Here is a 21,331-nt window from a genome sequence, read left to right as displayed (position 1 = left end):
CATGTTTAATCATCTGATTCGTCTGTACATTGCTGTTTTAGTCTGTGTTCTTCTAATTAGTGTCTACAGTGTGTGCCTATTGAGCTGTTTAGAGCCATGTGGGACAAAACCTGATCATGCCCCTCCCTCTCACTGTCTAAGTGAACGGTGACTGTAAAAACTACACTGCACATGTTCAGAGTATTTTCCTATTTGACCATAGGGGCACTGAGTTGCCATCCCCACCATACTCATCTCACATAATTCAGAGCTGATTGGCTGTAAGTACGTGTGCCGTGAAAAGTGTGGTGTGTAAAGAGGAGACGAGAGAGGTGCAGTGACGCGTCCTAAAACCAGGAAGTAAGCTGCGCATGGCTTCCCTCGACAAAAAAGCAATGAGATTTCTCCATAGGATTTTAGAAAATAGCTCGAAATAAGATCTGTGGGAAACGTACTGTTAGATAAATGCACGTTTTGTTCAGCCGGATAATATCCACATGTCTACTCTACTTTTATAATTTTCGAATGACTTTTGAAACTACAAGAAGATAAGGAGGACTTTTACAAAAAAGTAATAGAGATTTTTGTCCAGAAGGATAGGCAAATGGACTTCATCTTCAAGTCAAGGTAAGACCACCATTTTATTGAAAATGGGATCTTACTAAGAGAGAACAATTCAATATTTACATGATACAATTACATTTTTTGGGTATCCTTTTGTTGAACTGTCTGTTTAAAATTAATCGAAGCATCAGACTAAAAAAGCTTTTGAAAATAATATTTTTTGATTTAGGTCAAAATATAATATTTGTAAACCTGAAGAGTCAGTGCCTCACCAGCCATGAACCTCACTGCACGTCACTGCAGAAGCTTATAGACATCTAAGTTGTTTGTGCCCCACCACTTTTGTACATATAAAAACACCACTGGTTACATCACTCTTTTCACTTCTTACTCAGTCAGCCAGAGTGCAGATATCACCCTGAGATTCATAAACCTGAAACATCATCCATTTCTTTACTGCTGGTGGTGACATTGTTGTCATCTGCTGATACTGCTGCTGCTGCAGCTTGTGGCGCCTGCTTCGATGAAAATAACTTTCTAATATCCATAACTTTATAGGCTATTAGGTTAAAACTCGTCAGGCACTAGGAAGGATCACTTCTTCTTCAGGGCAGGGAAGGCTACGCAGTACGCAGGCTACTGTCCCGCAGCGGCTGCCTCTCTGGTGGACTCTGGCACTGCACATTACTCCCGAGACGTTTAAAAAAAAAAAGTAATTTTTTTTTAAGTGAAACATCCAGGGCTTTTCAGAAAATGTCCGGGGCTTGAACCCAAGTAGCCACCCCCTAGTGCCACCACTGCATATGACGCACACTTGCTCGCCTGTTCCACTCTTCATTTTCCAAATGCCAGGAAGGATTCTTGCCTCGCTTCTGAAGCAAGATGCTCGGCAGACATGTGCTACCAAGCAAGCGTACTCGACATTGAGAAACACCCAGTATGTTGGGCTGTGTGCTGCTGCAGTAGGAGGCTGTTAGACGATATCACTCATAGGAACCAGGAATTAAAAAAAAATCACTTCCTGTGCCAAAGACTATTAATAATTTTATTAGAATACCCTTCTGGCATAAATGTGTGTGTGAGCATGTGAATAAGTGTGCTCTTGCTGCTACATTTGTGCATGGAAGTATTTGTGTAGGAGGGAGAAAGAATAGAAATTAAAACCCAGGAATCGCTACGTAATTAAATAAACCTGTGTTTTACAAATTAATTCTATAACAGAAAAAACCAAACCTTTCAGTGCAATCGTAAACACAAGTTCCTGATTTACTTTGGCACTCATCCTTAACTTTCAGCAGAAATATGATGTTGTTAGATGATATAACGTAATGTATTTCCTTTTACTGTAGGTATGATGTATGCAGCATGCCAACATACTGTAGGTCCCATTACTTTGTCAGGACAGTTTAACATGCTGCACTGCTAGCACTAGTAACAAGTGTCGGAGCTATGCTGTAATATGAGGGGACTGTGACCACAGACAACCAACATGGAGAGGATTGACTGATGTGTTAACATTCAGAAACACTTCTAGTGAGAAACACATGTTTGTGGTGATGGATGAGCTTTAATATGATTTTGTTTATCTTTAGCTTAGTACCCTTATGATCTTGTATTACATTACAAGTGATTTAAAGAAATTCCTACAGGTACAATTAATGCAACTCGACAGCCCTATTATTTGTTTTACCCAAAAAACCCAAACCGCTATATCTGGATATATCTGGTGCTTCTTCAAAAACACAAATGACAGACAGAGTTTCACAATAAAAACAATGCCTTTGAACATTTAAATATGTTGTGATCACCCTAAAACAGAAGTATAAATCTTTGAATCAAATGGAGGTTTTCTATCATTTTTGATATTGTTTTCGATGCAGCAGCATGTAAATCAAAGTATTGCACATAATTAATAGAAACAGATATGGTTCAAGGACACCGGTAGTGGGTCACAGAACCCGTATTCATCAGAATGCACAGTGAATGTGAATAAGCCGACCTTAACAGTAACTTGCTGGTGGTGCTAATTCTGTCTGTGAATAATGGGTGTGGCTTTCCTCAGTAAGAAATCGGTGAAATGGACACCACATAGAAAGGCATATGAACATTTCAGTCCACCCTCGCTGCCACAGATCTTGAATCTGATCTCCCCCTTATCATCTTTCGTATTACAAAGTGCTAACTCCCCGTCTGCCCTTCTCTCGTCACTTGTGTGGGCCCGGGGCCAGGAGTCTGACCTGTGCTCTCCGTGGCATCCAGACTGCCCGCTAGCTGCTCCAGGAGGCGTGCTCTGGCTGCATTCCTGCGGTGTTTCTTGCCCTCGTAGTGCTGCTGGGCCATCAGCGGGTTGTTGAACCAGGCGCCGCACAGGCAGCAGTACTTCCCCGCTTCTCTTCCACCGTTTCCCCCGACCACGCCTAGGGGCCATGCCAGGTCAGGGGTAGGAGTGGGGCACGCAGCGGGGTCTGCGGGCAACGGGGTGGAAGGGGAGGAGTCTGGGGAAAGAAGATGTGAACAGTTATGAAGTGGAGACGGAGGGTGAGGATTGCACAGGGAGGAGGGGGAGCATATTAATATAACATCTAATTGAGTTTGACGGAAACTATAGGTTACTTACGTAACCCCAGTCTCAGAGTAACATGAAGTGAGATGTCTCACTATGGGATGTGCCTCAACGTGTATGCAAACAGAAGCATCAATCTCATTACGGCAATCCTGATTGGCTGGTGATCTTGACGTCAACGTCAGGGAATCCACCCACGCTTTAAGTAGCTTGCGCTACGACGCAGTGTCATTCAAAATAAGCACCTCTTCTCGCTTCGCTTTAGCAAGAAGGGACGTCTGGTGAGACATCTCACTTCATGTTACTCTGAGGCCTGGGGTTACGTAAGTAACCTATAGTTCTAATTCATAACACTCCGTTCGATGTCTCACTATGGGAAATTGAAACTCCCGTATTGCTAGACTGATCTCGAAAATCACCAAAAACAACCAGAACTTAGGTAGAACTCTGTCTCAACACGGGACCCAGCACTGCGCGGGCCACACTTGGAGCAGAGACATCTAGCCTGTAAAAGCGGACAAAAGTGAGCGGCGAGGACCAGCTCGCTGCTGCACAAATGTCTTGGATGGAAACACCCTTGAACAAAGCCCAGGATGTAGCCAGTCCAAGAATAGTATGAGCACGCAGGCCCGTTGGTGCCTGCAAACCCTGACTCCTATAAGCCAGAGCAATTGCTTCCACAATCCAGTGGGAGAGCCGTTGCCTGGTAACGGGCTTGCCCTTCTGAGGGTTAGCCCCGGATACAAAGAGTTGGTCATTACAACGAAACTCTTTTGACCTGTCCATATAGATGCGTAAAGCCCGAACTGGACACAGCAAATTCGGCCGCTGTTCCTCAGAGGAACACAGCGGCGGAGGAAATGCCACAATGTCAATGGAGGTACATGAGCCAACCACCTTAGGTATAAAGGCAGGGTTGGGCTTCAACAACACTCTCGTTTGCCCCGGGGCAAACTGAGTGCATGAAGGATGTACAGAGAGCGCATGAATGTCACTGACTCGCTTGGCAGATGCCAGAGCCAGTAACAGCACTGTCTTGAGTGACAGGAGTTTCATGTCAGCTTCTTCCAGGGGTTCAAATGGAGGTCGAGTGAGCCCATCTAAAACCACTGCCAAGTCCCATAAGGGCACCAGTGACCTGGAAACAGGGAGGAGCCTGCGAGCCCCTTTCATAAAACGGCAGACCAAAGGATGTTGGCTAGCCGTCTTTCCCTCAAAGCCCACATGGCATGCAGCAATAGCAGCCAGGTACACTTTGATCGTAGAGAAAGCTCTGTGTTTATCAATCAAGTCCTGTAGAAATGATAAAATCACCCCGACAGGACATTGAAAAGAGATGTGTCCTTCTTGAAGGCACCACTCCTCAAACACCCTCCACTTACAGTCATAGAGAGACCTGGTGGAGGAAGCTCTTGCACTCTGAATAGTGTTTATCACCTTCTGAGGGAGCCCCACTGTATTCAGATTGTACCACTCACGGGCCAGGCCCAGTACCAAGCGCTCTGGGTGTGGGTGAAAGATTGCCTGCCTGCCTTATGTGAACAGATCTACCGCGGCTCGGCCGTAACGCACCCACAGCTGACTCACAATCATTGGATGTAGAGTCCAGTCTGCATACAGTGGTGCACCTCTGGACAGCAGATCCGCCCCGAGGTTCATCACTCCTGGTACGTGCGTCGCTCTCAGAGAGAGGAGACGTCCACAGCTCCATAAGATCAGTTTGCGTGCCAGCATGTGTAACTGGAGAGAACGCAAACCCCCTTGGCGGTTTATATACAATATTGTAGTCGTGTTGTCTGTCCTCACGAGGACATGATATCCTCTGAGAAAAGGCAGAAAGCGTTTCAGGGTGAGGAACAGCGCTAAAAGCTCCAGATAATTTATGTGTGACCATTGGAGGTCTCTGCTCCAGAGACCCCTCACAGGTCGACCTTCGTATATACCCCCCCAGCCCGTCAGACATGCGTCTGTGGTGACCACCTTCCGCGATAGGACAGCACCCATAGGCACGCCCCGTACTAGAAAAGTCGGGTGCAGCCAGTGGCGCAGAGCCATTACGCATTTCATAGTGACCATCACTCTCCGCGCGCCAATCTGAGGGCAGCTACCCAGCGCTGAAACTCCCTCATGTGTAAGCGTCCCAGTCGTACCACCAGAATGGCTGACGCCATGAGCCCCAGCAACCGCAGACATGAACTGAAGAGAACATATTTGCGTGGCTGGAAATAAGCGAGGCAAGCCCTGAAGGCTTTCACTCTCTCTGCTGACAAGCGGGCTGTAAAGGACACCGAATTCAGGCGTAGGCCCAGGAAGAGTACAGTCTGGGCTGGGGACAACATGCTCTTTTCTGTGTTTATTACAAAACCCAGGTCGAGCAGGTGTTTTACGAGGACATTCGTCTGCGTAATAGCCTCTTGCTCCGACTGTGCGAGAAGGAGCCAATCGTCCAGATAAGTTGCCAGGCGAATACCCCGTTGTCTTAACGGGGCTATCGCGGCTTCCGTACACCGTACAAACACTCGCGGGCTGAGAGACAGACCGAAGGGAAGTACTCTGTACTCGTAACAGACACCCTGAAAGGCGAACCTCAGATATTTCCGGTGTGGGTAATATACTGGGATGTGGAAATACGCATCTTTCAGGTCGACTGATGTGAACCAATCGTTTTGGCGCACGAGACGCAACAGAGACGTGTGAATGATTATTCTGAATTTGTATATTTTGAGATATTTGTTCAGAGCTCTCAAATCTAGTATAGGCCGAATTCCGTTCCCTCCCCGTTTGGGAACGAGGAAATACTTGGAATAAAAGCCGCTCTGATTCTGTTCGGTGGGTATTAGCGATATAGCCTTCTTTTCTAGTAGCGAGAAAATATCTTGCTCTAGAATATGGGCCGACTCTCCCCGGGCTGTGAATACAGAATGCCCGACAAGTGAGGGGGGGTGACAGCGAATTGGAGCCTGTAGCCCCGTGTTACTGTCTTGAAAACCCAAGCAGAATCTGTGAGCATCCTCCACTTTTCGCTTCTCAAAGCGAGCGGTGATGTCACAGCTCTGTCGTCTGCCCTCAGTGTCTCTATTTGTTGTGTTATGGGGCCCTCTAGTGTCTGAACACGGCGGTACCCCAGGTTGACAACCCCGGCCGACACTGCGCATGCGCGTGGCGGTGGTGCCTTCACAATCACGTCTATTGTCCGCCTTTTGAGAGAGGCCGTAGCCGCTCTCAAAAGAGGGGCAGACAACAGACTGTTTATTGTTTTTATTGTTTTTCTTTTCATTTTTATTGACTGCGCCCTTGGCTTCAAGCCTGGAAACGACAGTGTAAAATGATTTATTAGGAAACAACAATGATGACATGTGTTTGTGACTTAAACAGGCAGCGGAACTTGCTGTCTTCGATGTTAAGTCCATTTCCCCGATGGCGCAAACTTGAGGATGACGTTCTGGCATCACTCGAGGCGGCGGGAAGATGGGGGCATGGTGGCACCCCGAAAACACATGAGCATCCAACACTGGAACGTTCTCCGGAGCTGGGGAACAGGGAACTTCCAGCTCCTTCATCGAGGAGAGGAGAGGAGGCTGTCAGGCCGCCCGCTTCTTCTTCCTCGCCTGGTGGCTGAAAACCTGGGTCAGCTGCGCCTGAGTGGCAGCTGCCGGAACCGGAGATTTTCTTGTCCAGCTCCTTCTTGCCTCGTGCCTGGGCTGGGGACCCGGGACGGGCTGCGGTCTCTGCTGCTTCGGTATTTTGAACCGGGCAGGACGTGAGACAGCTTGGGTGAAGGCCTGCCGCGGGACCATTGGAGGTGGCGGCTGGACCCTTTCGGGGAGACAGAGCTGGAGAGCCTCGTCTCCCTTCGTTTTTGACTCGCACCTCAGCTGCATTGAAGCTAGAGCGGAGCCAAATATGCCCTCGGAACAATAGGCATATCCAGAACATCCTCTTTTTCCCGGTCTGGAAGGTTGGTCACGTTGAGCCACCTGGCTCTCTCCTGTACCACCATCATTCCCAGTGCTTTGCCCGTGGCTTGGACTGCACAGCGCTGCACAGGGAGGCAAATGTCTGTGATCGCTGCGATCTCGTCCCACACGGCAGGCTCAGGTTTGCTCGACATGTCTTCGCAGAGCTCTGCCTGGTAGGCCTTTGCCGGTAGCATGGGGTTCCTGCTCGGTGTCGAAGCCAGCCTCGGTTGGAGGTGGGCTGCCACCAGGGGTTCCATGGGCGGCATGCGGAGCAGGCCGAGCCTCTCCATACCGTCACAGTCCAGGGAGGAGGCACCCTGGATTGGGGCCTTGTTGCTAAAGGGACGGTCTCTCCACGAGACCGACACCTCGTCCAGCATCTCCGGAAAGACTGGAAGGAGCTGCCTCTTCATCCTCGCTGCTTGGGGCAAGTTCTTCCCCTCGTAGCGAGATCTGGAGGTCTCCTTGGCCACTTCAGGCCATGGGATGTCCAGCCTGGACGCAGTGCGTTGGGAGCCCCAGCTTGACACAGCGCGGGGCTCCGCTCTCGCAGCTCTTGCCACCACCAGGTCCCAGCCTGAAACGGCGTGGGGCTCCGGTTCAGCGGCTGTCGCTGTTGTTGAGCCCCAGTCTGACATAGCGTGGGGCTCAATCTCTGCGGCGGACGCCACCATGTCTTGATTGCCGGACGGCGAATCAGCGGACATGAGGAGGTCCTGTCCCGACTTGGCAGCTTGGCGTGCTAACCGTCGGCGGAGGCTCTTAATGGTGAAGCGGGTACAATGCCCGCACGAGCCGGGGTTATCGATAGCCTCCCGGGCGTGTTCCAGCCCGAGGCAGGACGAGCAGACCCGGTGTGAGTCTGTGCCTGAAATCTTAAACCCGCAGCCGCATAGCCGAGCCTCCGAGTCCCTGACTCCTCTGGTGTGAGGGAGAGAAGGGTCCATCTTCGATCGCCGGGGTGTCGGCGTGGAGTGGACGCGCTAGTAACAGGTACGTTACTGAGAAAAAATCCAACCTTGCCGTTAGTCCGAAAGGAAAAAAGGCGACGGTGTAGATTTTATTCTTTAAAGAATATTAACTGGTGTGTTAATACCTTCTTTTATCTCTGTCTCCTCTGGTGTGAGAGAGAAAAGAGAACGTCCTCTTTACCGTGGTGTCGGTGTGGAGGGAAGAACAAACTAGCAACAGGTATGTTACTAGCTTGAAGAAAAAATCAAACCGTACCATTATTTCGACAGAAAGAAACGGCGAGGCAGATTACAATATTAACTGGTGTGTTAATATTGCTCAGTCTTCTTGCAAAGCAAAAAAGTAACCGGCAAGCGCCCGTCGACCGAATGTTTTGGGTTCAGTCTGTGGACCGTTAAGCTAGCCCGGTTACTGATAAAACGAGAAGAGGTGTTTGAATGACGCTGCGTCGTAGCGCAAGCTACTTAAAGGGTGGGTGGATTCCCTGACGTAGACGTCAAGATCACCAGCCAATCAGGATTGGCATAATGAGATTGATGCTTCCGTTTGCATACACGTTGAGGCGCATCCCATAGTGAGACATCGAACGGAGTGTTATGAATGAGAACAATCACATCAAATCTAAATATAATGATTAAATAACATTAACAGGGACATTCATTCATTCATGTATTCATATCGAACAGATGCAGACACTGTCTTTCTGAAAAAAAATAAAAACTGATTAAATACCCACTAAATGTGAGAGCTGTAGGTTACTGATGGAGCGGCAGATTGCAGCAGGTCACATCTGTGAAACATAGATGAGGGTCAGGAGGAATCAGCAATCCAGAGAGCAGACTGTGCTTTCCACTAACATCTACTACGTCTGAACCTTCCTGCTCTATTTTTTTTTTTTACCTACATCCTTTCATCTAATATTTCCTCCCCTTTCATCCCTATCTCTCCTCTCCTCTCCTCTCCCCTTCATTTATTTTCCTCTATGAGGAAATAAACTGGGAAATGGAAAAAAAAGAAACAAGAAATGGCAAACTTCCAGGTGACCTGCTACTCGTGACATGACACTGGTTACCATGGTGATTGCCCATTAATAGCCAACAGGCACTGACTTGTCCACAGGACACGGTTGTGTCTCACGCAGCGAAGACTGCGTCTGTGTGTGTCTGTGTGCATTTGGCTGATTGGGTGGCGGTTTGAATGTGGGAGGCTGTGGCGCAGTGGATACTAGTGTGTTGATGTTCGGCTCAGGGGAGCACAGGTTCAAACCCCACTGCAGTCAGCATGTCGTTGTGTCCCTGGGCAAGACACTTCACCCCAAATTGCTTCTGTGGGGATTGTCCACAGTATTAAGTATGTAAGTTGCTTTGGATAAAAGCGTCTAACAAGTAACATGTAATGTAATGAATGTATAATGCATATGTGTGAATACCTGTGATTGTGTAAGAATGATTAAAGCTCCAGAGTAGGCTGTGTGTGTGTGTGTGTGTGTGTGTGTGTGTGTGTGTGTGTGTGTGTGTGTGTGTGTGTGTGTGTGTGTGTGTGTGTGTGTGTGTGTGTGTGTGTGTGTGTGTGTGTGTGTGTGTGTGTGTGTGTGTGTGTGTGTGTGTGTGTTCTAAAGGAATCCTCTCTGCTCAAACTCTGTATCTGATCACAGTGAGGGGGTGCTAGGTCCACAGCCAAATCGTGTGTGAAAGCTCATAATGACAGATGGCATGTCCAAATGTGCCGATTTGCGATCTACAATGTGTCAATGACGAGAACCACTTTGAGTGCACAATAACACAGGTTTTAAACATTTGATATTGATGGACAAAAGCCCACACACACATGCTTTTGAGCCCAAATTTGAGTCATAACACTTCTTTCACAATAACCATCAGGTGACTGATAATAAATGAAGAGCACTCGTGAAGTTTTGGCCAGTGACCATGAGTATTCTTTTTTGTGCGTGTGCCTGTGTTGACCTGACTCTAGCCCTGCACACTGATTGGTTGCTCATACCTTGATGTATATTCGGGCTCTGTTCACATAGTAACTGTATCTATGGCTGTGTCTCCGCTCAACTCACCAGCCACACCCACTCACATTCCCTTTGCTTGTGTTTGCCTTCGCCACACTATCATCTCACTTACAGAACTCAACCCAGTAAACTCTTCGACTGTCATTTCATTTTTCCGTCCTGAAACAGTTCATCCAAAAATCTCTGGTGCAGCAGTCCTGTGTGTGTTTGTGTGTGTGTCTGTGCATGAGTGAAGATCCTGAGCTCTGACAGCTCTGTGGCACAAATCGTGCTGAGCCGAGCTCCTCTGGTGCAATGTTCCTCTCCGTCCCTTGTTTTCCCACCCTTCCCTTTCTCCCATGACTCTGATCTCATCACAGTGGAGCAGAAGTAAGTGTTTTTCACGGAATGGGGCACAGGAAGTGTGCGTGATAGTGTGTGCGCAGGAGGAGGAGGAGGAGGTGGTGGTTTGGAGTGTGTGTGTGTGTGTGTGTGTGTGTGTGTGTGTGAAAGGGGAGGGAGTGCAGGTACAGCTTCTGCTCTCCACCTCTCAAGGGCTTCTCCAACACACATGGCCTTTGCTTCCTCTCTCTCACTGTGTGCTCTGTGTTGATGTGTGTGTTTCTGTGTGTATATTAGTGTCCATGTGTCCTGAGAAGCAAGTGAATGTCTAATTTGAATGTGCATGTATAAGTCATCCTGCTGATGTGTGTTTCTGAGGATTGTGTGTGTGCATGAGCATGTCTTTCTGTCCGCTCAAGCCTGTCAGCTTGGCTGTGCATCTTTTGCGGAGCGCTCATCTCAGAGCGATCATGAAGGCCACTTTTGACTTTAATCTCTCCTGAAATCCTCTTCTTCTCTCCCAGGTCACTCTTTCTCTCTTCTTGTTCTTGTTCTCTTGTTTCCTCCAGGTCCCACTGTCACAAAACCACGCAAACTCCACGGCAGCGGAAGCACAGAAGTGACACTTCTTCAAAGTGGGCCAAAGTTTAGCAGAAGTCACTCGGCTTGATTATAACACTCCATTTTGTGGCCATTGTGTGTTTATAGCGCTGTGAATACTCTTTGAATTCACATTTGAACCTCATTATGTAAAGCTCCACTGGAGACGACACACGAGCACTGACTATTAGAAAAATCATTGTTTTATACTTACCACAAGACCTTTACACATGAAAGGCTGTCTGTGAGCTTCACCTTCAAAGTGTAACTTCCTGGCCTCTGGCATGTTAGCATTCCCAGACATTTCCCTCTGATATCCAGGCTAGACATTTTGACTGAAGCATGACTAAAGCTTTCCAAATCCACTTCTGATAAAAAATGTATGCTTTGAACTCAAAATAATTCTCACTCCAGTGCAAAAGTTGCAAAAACTAGATGTGTGGATTACAGAAGCGTGTGCGAGCAGAGGTGAGGTGTCTTTTCGACTAAGGTAATTACTTTTGGGAGTCAGTGTTCAAACAGCATGATCGGAATTCAATAGAGGTATTGATCAGCTTGTGTAGAAACAGCTGATCACCAAAGCACTGGTTTACAGTCAGTTGTTTTATAGATTAGACGTGTCAAGTTTCACTTTCAGGTCTGACCAGTAAAAGGACAGGATCTGGATTATACTCTTTTCTCTTTCTTTCCCTACAAACTCGACTGATGCAGTGGTGGAAGAAGAAGAAGTCAAGTCGTGCGTATACAATCTTACTTAAGTAAAAGTACAGAAGTATCGGCATCAAAATATACTTAAAGTAAAGGTGTGCAATACCTGTGTTTGTGGGGCTGGTCATGGCTGAGGGCAGGCTGGGCTGCTCCCCCAGCACCAGGCGGACTCTCTTGGCGTGGGTTTTGCCTTGGTAGTGCGACTGGGCCACAATGGCGGAAGTGAAGAACATGTTACACAGCGTACAGCACTTGTTCCTGTCCACCTCGGTCTCTGAACATTCCTACAGGAGGAGAGCAGAGGGGGGAGAAGGTAAAGGAGAGAGACAAGGGAGGGAGGGAGAGGTCATTTGAGACCAAAATGAACCATATGGGTGGAGGGGTCGAGGGAGATGAAAAAGAAAAGAGATTGGTGGAGGTGAAGAAGAGAGGCAGCGAGAGTTGAAGGTGAGAAAAGGCAGGGGGAGATGAGACCTCGTGGACTGTCTGTTTCTCACACACACACACACACACACACACACACACACACACACACACACACACACACACACACACACACACACACACACACACACACACACACACACACACACACACACACACACACACACACACACACACACACACACACACACACACACACACACACACACACACACACACACACACACACACACACACACACACACACACACACACACACACACACAGAGAGAGAGAGCAAAGAGGAGGCTGATCAAATATGCATCTCTCTCTGGGCTGAGACTGTGGCTTGGCCCTTTCACCGCCGCTGGATCATTGCTAATGATGAGGGGGAGTTCTTCCCCATGGGAGGGAGCGAACACAAACAAAAAGACCAACCGCCTGATTGACACAAATGTACAAACAAACAAACTCTCGCCTGCAAATATACACAAATACACAGGCACACCTCTATAGCTTTTTCAGTTTGTTTATGCCATATATGGGAACTAAACTCGAGGGAAAAACAATATATTGTGGACTGCACGTCAATAAAAAGGGATTCAATTATGGAAATATGGGGTAATAACTGATGTAATAGGACAATTGCCTGTAAACCTTGCTCCTATCATGCACATATTCCTTCTAAACTAAGATAAATCACAACATAATCTACAACACTAAGACACAAAGGGCAGTTATGGAAGACACTAAAAGTATGTCTCCACAGCAGTGTTTGGGCTAAGCTCCTTGTAGTTCCAGTTAAAGAAAATTGAAATTCTTCATCACACAATTCTCTTGTGTTTTTCAACTCTGTGGTGAATAGGCCCTTTCCTGTCCCCATGCATACAGCAAGGGTTTGATGAAAGACTTGTTTTTCTGAGTGTGGTGAAAAACAAGTTGACTGGCCTGCACGAAGACCTGACCTCAACCCCATCAAACACCTTTGGGAAGAAATAAGACGGACTGTCAGCCCGGCCTCATCGTCCGACATCAGTCCCTGACCTCACTAATGCCCCTTGGCTGAATGGAATCCCAGCAGCTCCAACAACTTGTGGACGGCCTTGCCAGAGGAGTGGCTGTTATTCAGCATATTAATACTTAATGTCCAAGATTTCAGAATTAGATATCGCAATCACATATGGGTGTGATGTTCAGCTTTCTCATATACATATAAATACATGGAAACGGGGATGATTTACATTTATATTTTTTGAATTCCTGTTTGAAGAAAAGCAGTATTTCACGGTTTCAGAGCCAAACCTTTTTAAATTCTACACAACTTTTCCCCCAGTGTGTTTCTTCTTCTTGCTGCTCATATTGCACCTCCACCCTCTCGCTGTCTGTTCATCCAGACTTGAATTCTCTTTAAGTCTTTCTTTGCCTCATGTGAACTCTTTTTTGGTTTGCACATTCCTCCCTTTTTCTATCTCTGTTTTTTCTCTTTACAATGGCACTCTAGTGTCAAATTGAGATGTAGGAGAGAAACGTTGGTCTCAGCGAGACAGAGGACAATAATAGAAAAGTGTCAGCGTCACAACACCATATCTAAGTCTGTGAGTGTGTGCTCTGTTTTTCTGTGTGTTTGTGTGTGTCGTGTGTCAGCCCTGGTTAGCATCACGGACAGTGAATGTGCGACTTAAGGACACCTTTACCTCCCAGGCCTAGCTTTGTCCCTCAGCTGTCCCTGCTTTCTTTTTCTAATGCTTTCTGTTTCTCTCACTCTTCTTCTCTTGCTTTTTGTCATTGCCTTGCCTTTTTCTCTCCCTCCCTCTCTGCCCCCCCCCCCCCCCCCCCTCTGGGCACCAGTCTCAGTGACTCTGTGTGTTGTGGGATGAAATATTTATCTATATTGGCAGGCCCTTGCCACCTCCACTCCTCCTCCCTCTCGCCTCGCCTCCACTTCTCCCCCGTGTCTGTCCCCGCTGTGATCATATTAAGAGCTAGCTATGAACTGGTCCACCCCCCCCATCTCCACCAGTAAACTCAATTTCCCTTTCCTTCTCAGTCACTACAAATTCATTTTGTTGTGCTTTATTATGAAGCATTGTCTCAAGTTGCCAAATGAAGATAAAGGCAAGTTTTGTTTTGATCTACAATATGTTAAGTAAATATGGCTTCCCTATACTTAACTCATAGTCTTCATTAATCATAGTCAGCACCCATGAGGACAAGTCTCCTCTCCTCTCCTCCATTACATCCTTTTCACCTACATTTCCCCCGCTTCCTCATTACCATCTCCCCCTTGTTCTCTTCCACCTCCTCTCTAATGTGTACGTTCTGCTCCTCCTCTTGTCTTTTTCACTAGTCATCCTATTGCTCTTTCCTATACACTTCCCCCCCTCACCTACTTTGTCTACTTATTCTCTCCCGTTGGCAGCACTGCTGAGATCTTGTTCTACTGAAATCTTGTTGCACCAGGATGGGGGAAATCAACCACAGTGAGCCAATGTCCCAAAACTGCATTTTTTGTTTTACTCCGGACAAAGAGGCTGAGATGAGTCTCAGTGGCAGAAACACACTGAAAAGTAAAAGCATCAGTCGACCGCAAAGGGACTAAAACACAAAGAAGCGTCTTCATGAAAGAAGACGGTAGAACAAATCCTGTCGCTCAATGACAATGTTACACGAGGGATTTAGTGACAGTGCGGAGAAGGTTTTAAACAATCTTGAGTGTGTGGCTGAATGACATATGAATAAGTGTCATCTCATTACAGCTGCCACTCCACTACGCCACTTCAAACAATAAACAGCATCTCTGACTCACTGTTTTCCTCCATCATCGCTCTCCGCTGAAAGTCATCAACCTTTCTGTTTCTTCATTTTAGTTTTCTAGATTCCTGCCTCTGCTCGTTTCAATTTTCCTTTCTATTTTGCTTCTACCTGTCGTACCTCGCACATCTGTTGAGACTGATTTGCATGCGACCTAATTGTCGAGTGTGTTTCTGTTTGTGTGTGCAATGCTGCATGTCTGCCTGTTTATCCACAGCCTGTTAGTGATGCCTGTGTATCGCAGAATATTTTGTGTTGGGTTGGTTTCATGTTGCTCGTGCAGCAAACAATAGACTCCTAATTAGCTGTGTTAATCTTCCTCTCCTTCTGTTTTGCTTTCTCTCTGCTCCTCCTTACTTCTCCAACTGCTCTGTGTGGAGGCGCTGTGGGAAACATTTCTAAATATACACATTGAGCAGCACAGGAAACAGACACTCTCATTTGGAATGTGAAGGAGTGCTGAAAGTGTAAATTAAAAGGACCCAGAGTGCAGATATAGCATTAGAGGAAAATAATAGGCGAGAAAAACACATTTTGTTATCTCTTGCCCTTTTGCGCAGGTAAAAAACTGCACAGACGGAGAAAGAGCACGGTGGAAAATCGGGGGGGAAAAACGGATAAAGTCCCCTCCCCTTTCATCTGGGAGCACCTTTATGACCTACTTTCTCTGTTTGTTCTCTGACACTTTCACACACACTCTCTCACACACACACACACACGCACACGCACACACTTCAAGGCACGGCATTTTTGCACTGGGTAGACGCTGGCATTTCATTCACTCTGGGAAAATCTTTCTCTGCTGTTCCCATTGGAATGCAGCATGTCAATCAGTAAGAGAACAGAGGGCAAAAACACTCAAATAAAGTGTAAGAAAAAAAGATTAGAAAACTGGGAGATAAGAGAACACGATGAAAGAGTTGAAAGACGAAAATCCCAAGTTGTATGATGAGAATTTCATCTCTGGAGGAGCTTCCATCTTCAATCAGTTTTGCAGCATTGTCGGATAATCAATGTCACATCTCTGCGTGAAAGGTTACGAGCAAATTGCTATAGCTGAGGCAGTCACGGTGCGTTACTGTACGGCAGATGAGGTGAGTGTGTACATGAGCGTGCACATGGTCTGTTCAGTGTCCCGTATGAGGGGCTGAGTCATGTCTTATTCACTTAGGGAGACAGATGGAGACGCAGGTGTGTTCCTACAGTACAGTTGTAAAGCCATATGCCCTTGACATGCCCAATAGTTTGACTTTAATACATCTAAGTACACTAAGGAACATGGGTGAACTAAGAAACATTAATGCCCATTTCCAGAGTTTTACACTATTACATTATTCTGAAAAGATTTATAAACCTGCTTCCCCCCATCATTTCCCTTGCTCGGTATAAGGAAGCTGTGTCTGACAATTTCCACTACTTTCAATCCAACATTCACACCCTTCACAAAGCGATTGTTCAATATTTCAAACAGTTTTGAACTTCTCTAAAGCTCATCTAAAACTCTTTATGCAACTTTTCATGTGTCAAAACGATTGCAAAAGTATGAATGCCTTTCATGAGCAACTGTCTAAATATGTGTTGCTTTTATCCGCATATTTAAGCAATTATCGCCTCTCTCTTCTCTCTATGAAGACTGGCTTGTCACTCTACCTTCAAGTGCGGCGGTAATAGCAATAAACACTAGTTCTTTTCGAGCATGACCTGGATGTTAATGGCTTACAGTTCTTTATCTATTTTGGAAATATTCTCAGCATCTAGACTGATAGAGTTATTCAATGAGACTTTATACATATGCTGGCTGAGAGGATGGAGCCAAAAATCACACACATAATATGTCAGGGTTCAAAACGGTTCATTACCTATTTATGAAGGGCAGTCTGAAATCACTTATACTTAATGTTTGCAAATATTTGAGTTTTTATTATGAATGTCCTGTCTTTGGAGGACAGAGGGTCATTGCCGTTCAAAGCTAATTGGCCGTGGGCTTAGGGTCTTGGGCTAGCTGTGGTACTGTGCCGTTTTTAGAGCCGCCCCACCTCTTCCTCTCTCTCTCTCTCTCCACTCTCTCTGATTTGTCAGTTAGTTTGATAAGCTTTATTTTTCCACCAGCTGTGTCCTCAAAGTAAATGTATTGTGTATGTGTGTATTATGCCATGTGGGACTTATGGGCTTGCTGGAGAAATGGGGCACACAATGCACTATAGTAAAGCTCCCTGGATACAATAGCCACATTTCTTTTCACCGACGCAAACACACAAAGATGCACATATACAAAGTCAACATTGAATCAACGCTAGATGGCCTTTTTTGCTCCATCAACTAACTGTGGATACAAATGCAACCTCAGCTTTGGCTACAGTTGCAGAAAAGAGAACAACAAAACTATTTCAAACCTTCAACACAAAGACAGACTCACAAATATCAGCAATGCACTGACCTCCCTAGTCAAAGCCTGCAATAGTCCGATAAAATGCTGCTTGGTGGCGTCTGCACTCACTAAATCTAGCCAGAAACACCAGGCAAAACCTCTTTTGGGAGAATTATAACGCACAAGTGCAGACAATAGATCAAACAAATATTCCCATGAGCTGCAATGGCCGAGCCAGAGAGTGGACAGGCCCAGGAAAGGATTAGACAAAGACAAGTCAACTCTGTTTGTCAACTACAGCATAAAGCCACACATTTCAGCATGCAGATAATTGTGTTTCCCAACACATCTTCAGAGTTATTTCAGCTTGAGATTGTACCACAAAATGTTACGTCTTTAAGGTAATTCCGTGCACTGATACTACATGTTTAGCTTGAAAGTCGAAATAAAATGTAAATAGCATTGTATGAAAGATGCAACACAGACACAGAAACACACACATGCAGGGAGCTTACTGGGTTATCTGGCCGCAGTCTCTTGGAAGGGGGTCCTCCATCTTCTGGGTGAAGCATGTAGAACAGACGTACCTTGTTGGCATGCTTCTTGCTCTGATAAAAAGACAGTTAGAGAGAGTAAGAGTGTCAGACAGTGAACTGAGATTTATTTTATCAACTGAGCCAAGTGGAAACCAAAATCAATGACTGTCACTCCACCTCGGCCATTTCCTCCAAGCTTTTATCTCTGCTGCAGTTGATAATACTAGCAGACGGTTTTGCTCCCGGCTAGGTGACTAATGGTCCGGGCCAGCCTCAGCTTTTTGGGAGCCCTGAGTCAGATGTTGGGGAAGGGAGAGTGGTGGGAGGGCTCTTTATTTCACCTGTGCACACTGGCTCTGTAAAGTGCTAAATTAAGTGAGGCAATCGTTTAAAGGGCGGTACAATGTAAACAATGATATCCTAGTGGCTTTGTGAAATAGAAAGGTAAAGAGCCCTTTTGTGGAATCATGATTAATATAATTTAAGCTATGATTATAATTGGAATATATGAGTGTACAATATAAAAAAAGCTATTAGTGAGCTTTACAGTTCAAGTACTTTGAACTGTTAGTGTTCGTGTTGCTTCATTGATATTGTTGTGTTTTCGGCCCACCTGGCTGTGGGTGTTTTTGTTTTCTTTGAATGGTTTAGGCCCAAAATACATTTCTGACCTCCTGCTAAATTATGAACCATCCAGATCTCTCAGGTCTTCAGGGACTGGTCAGCTTTCTGTCCCCAGAGTCAGAACTAAACATGGAGAAGCAGCGTTCAGTTATTATGCTCCAAATATCTGGAACAAACTCCCAGAAACCTGCAGGTCCGCTGCAACTCTTAGTACTTTTAAATCCTGACTAAAGACTTTTCTTTTTGCTGCTGCTTTTAATTGAACTATTCACATCTTAAACTGCACTGTAACTTTTAACTTCTTTTAATGTTTCTTTTATTATCTTTTCTTTTTAATGACTGATTTTAAATGCCATTTTCTTAATGTCTTTCGTTTTTTGTAAAGCACTTTGAATTGCCTTGTGTTGAAAGGTCCTATATAAATAAACTTGCCTTGCCTTTTCTCTATAAGCTGTGATAAGTGAGCTGTTACTTGAAGCTGCTAACTCTCACTTTATTTCAGAACAATGAAAATCTCTGGACATGCTGCAGGGTAAAGATTAGTGTATGTGTTAAGACCGCTGTGTGTGTGTGTGCGTGTGCGTGTGCGCACGTGCGTGTGTGTGTGTGTCTATCTCGTTCTATACATATCCTTTTATTGTCATGCTCTGTGACCTTCACTCCTTTCTACAATGTGACAACTATTATTATCTATAAATTCCAGTGCTGCGACAATTTTCCAGAAGCAAGTGTTGACACTGTCAAAGAAATATAATGTATACCGTCACATATTGAGTCAAATATAAATTATGATAATACAATGCAGGGATAGAATTGGGGTTACAAAGCTTCAAGGTTGAACATTGATTGATAAGGGATGGAATTGATTAAAAGTGACAAACCATATATTAAAAAAAGAAAAAATGGCTTTATCCGCCAGAACTGAAATGACATGTGAAGGAAACACTTTGCTGTTGATGGGTGGAAAAGTATACGTTTAAATGTATAATGGCTGAGAACGGCACAAAGAAATGGCATGGGAGAGTGACAAGACTCTGGACTGGCTGCCTCAGTGCTTAGATTGGATCGTCTGCCCCGGGGAGAATAAATCCCCCCCGCCTGCCCCATGCCTCCTCACTTGTCAGACTACTTTAATGCATTTTGTCAGTGCTTGTGTGTGTTGGTGTGTCTGAGTGTATCCTTGTGTTTATAGGTGTATAAATGGTCATGCAGTCGATGGCTCCGGGATACGGGCTAAAAGCGGGACCTTGTGTCACCATGGTTACCCCGCACTAACCCTCGGCGTCTGCCCTTCTCTAAAGGATCTGTCTCTGTCTCTTCTGCCGCTGTTTTCCTCAGTGTCAAATCCAGTTGGAGGAGACACACAGGGCAGAGGACAGTTTTTTTTTCTGTTTAACGGTTTAATATTCAAATTGTAATCCTATACTACACAACTGTAGTATTAAAGAACATGCAGGTTCCATCTATTTTGCACAAACAGGGCTCAAATGTGCATATCATATGTCTGCACTTGCATGTGGTTAGATTATGTTCTTAAAAACACCTCTCTGGGGGGGGAAGGAGCCGGAGCTTGTGCGGGAGGTGGAGCGGTACCAGTTGGATCTGGTTGGGCTCACCTCTACGCACAGCGTCGGCTCTGGAACCTTACTTCTGGATAGGGGTTGGACTCTATTCTTCTCCGGAGTTGCTCAAGGTGTGAGGCGCCGGGCGGGTGTGGGGATACTCACAAGTCCCCGGTTAGGTGCTTCGTTGTTGGAGTTTACCCCAGTGGACGAGAGGGTCGCCTCCCTACGCCTGCGGGTTATGGGGGGGAAAACTCTGACTGTTGTGTGTGCTTATGCACCCAACAGCAGTTCAGAGTATACGGCCTTCTTGGAGACCCTGGAAAGAGTCCTGTATGGGGCTCCTGAAGGGGACTCTTTAATCATGCTGGGAGACTTCAACGCGGGCAATGATGGAGACACTTGGAGGGGCGTGATTGGGAGGAACGGCCCCCCTGATCTGAACCGGAGTGGTGGTTTGTTACTGGACTTCTGTGCTAGTCATGGATTGGCCATAACAAACACCATGTTCGAACATAAGGATGCTCATAAGTGTACGTGGTACCAGAGCACCCTAGGCAGAAGGTCCATGATCGATTTCGTTATCGTATCATCGGACCTGAGGCCGTATGTTTTGGACACTCGGGTAAAGAGAGGGGCGGAGTTGTCAACTGATCACCATCTGGTGGTGAGTTGGGTCGAGTGGCGGGGGAAGCCTCTGGATAGACCTGGTAAGCCCAAACGTGTAGTTCGGGTGAACTCGGAACGTCTGGAGGAGGCCCAAGTTCAGGAGGCCTTCAACTCGCACCTCCGGCGGAGCTTTTCGGGCATTCCTGTGGAGGTTGGGGACATTGAACCAGAGTGGTCGGTGTTCAAAGCCTCTATTGCCGAAGCCGCGGCGGGGAGCTGTGGTCTCAAGGTCCTAGGTGCCTCAAGGGGCGGTAACCCTCGAACCTCCTGGTGGACACCGGTGGTCAGGGAAGCCGTCCGACTGAAGAAGGAGGCCTTCAGGGATTTGTTATCCCGGGGGACTCCCGAGGCAGTTGCAAGGTACCGACAGGCCCGAAGGGCAGCAGCTTCATCCGTGGCCGAGGCAAAGCAGCGGGTGTGGGAGAAGTTCGGAGAAGACATGGAGAAGGACTTTCGGGCGGCACCAAAGTTGTTCTGGAAAACTGTCCGACACCTCAGGAGGGGGAAGCAGGGGACCATCCAAGCTGTGTACAGTAAGGATGGGACGTTGTTGACCTCAACTGATGGAGTGTTAGGGCGTTGGAAGGAGCACTTTGAGGAACTCCTGAACCCGACAACTCCGCCCTCTATGTTAGAGGCAGAGCTGGAGTAT

General features: G+C 46.5%; 1 protein-coding gene across 1 annotated transcript in view; it reads right to left on the bottom strand.

Annotated features, from left to right (window-relative positions):
- LOC117460097 (zinc finger matrin-type protein 4) overlaps nt 1-21,331 on the bottom strand; it is a 66,955-nt gene that overhangs the window by 20,735 nt on the left and 24,889 nt on the right. The window contains exons 3-5 of the mRNA XM_034101332.2: nt 17,804-17,896; nt 11,793-11,970; nt 2,781-3,038 (exon numbers count right to left, since the gene is read on the bottom strand). Coding sequence (XP_033957223.1) covers nt 2,781-3,038; nt 11,793-11,970; nt 17,804-17,896 — 529 coding nt within the window. The remainder of the gene's footprint in view (nt 1-2,780; nt 3,039-11,792; nt 11,971-17,803; nt 17,897-21,331) is intronic.

The sequence above is a fragment of the Pseudochaenichthys georgianus genome, chromosome 15 (assembly GCF_902827115.2).
Source record: "Pseudochaenichthys georgianus chromosome 15, fPseGeo1.2, whole genome shotgun sequence".
In the NCBI taxonomy this organism is placed as follows: domain Eukaryota; kingdom Metazoa; phylum Chordata; class Actinopteri; order Perciformes; family Channichthyidae; genus Pseudochaenichthys; species Pseudochaenichthys georgianus.
Note: the sequence above shows the minus strand (reverse complement) of the source record. Positions and strands in the feature narration are given on the sequence as shown.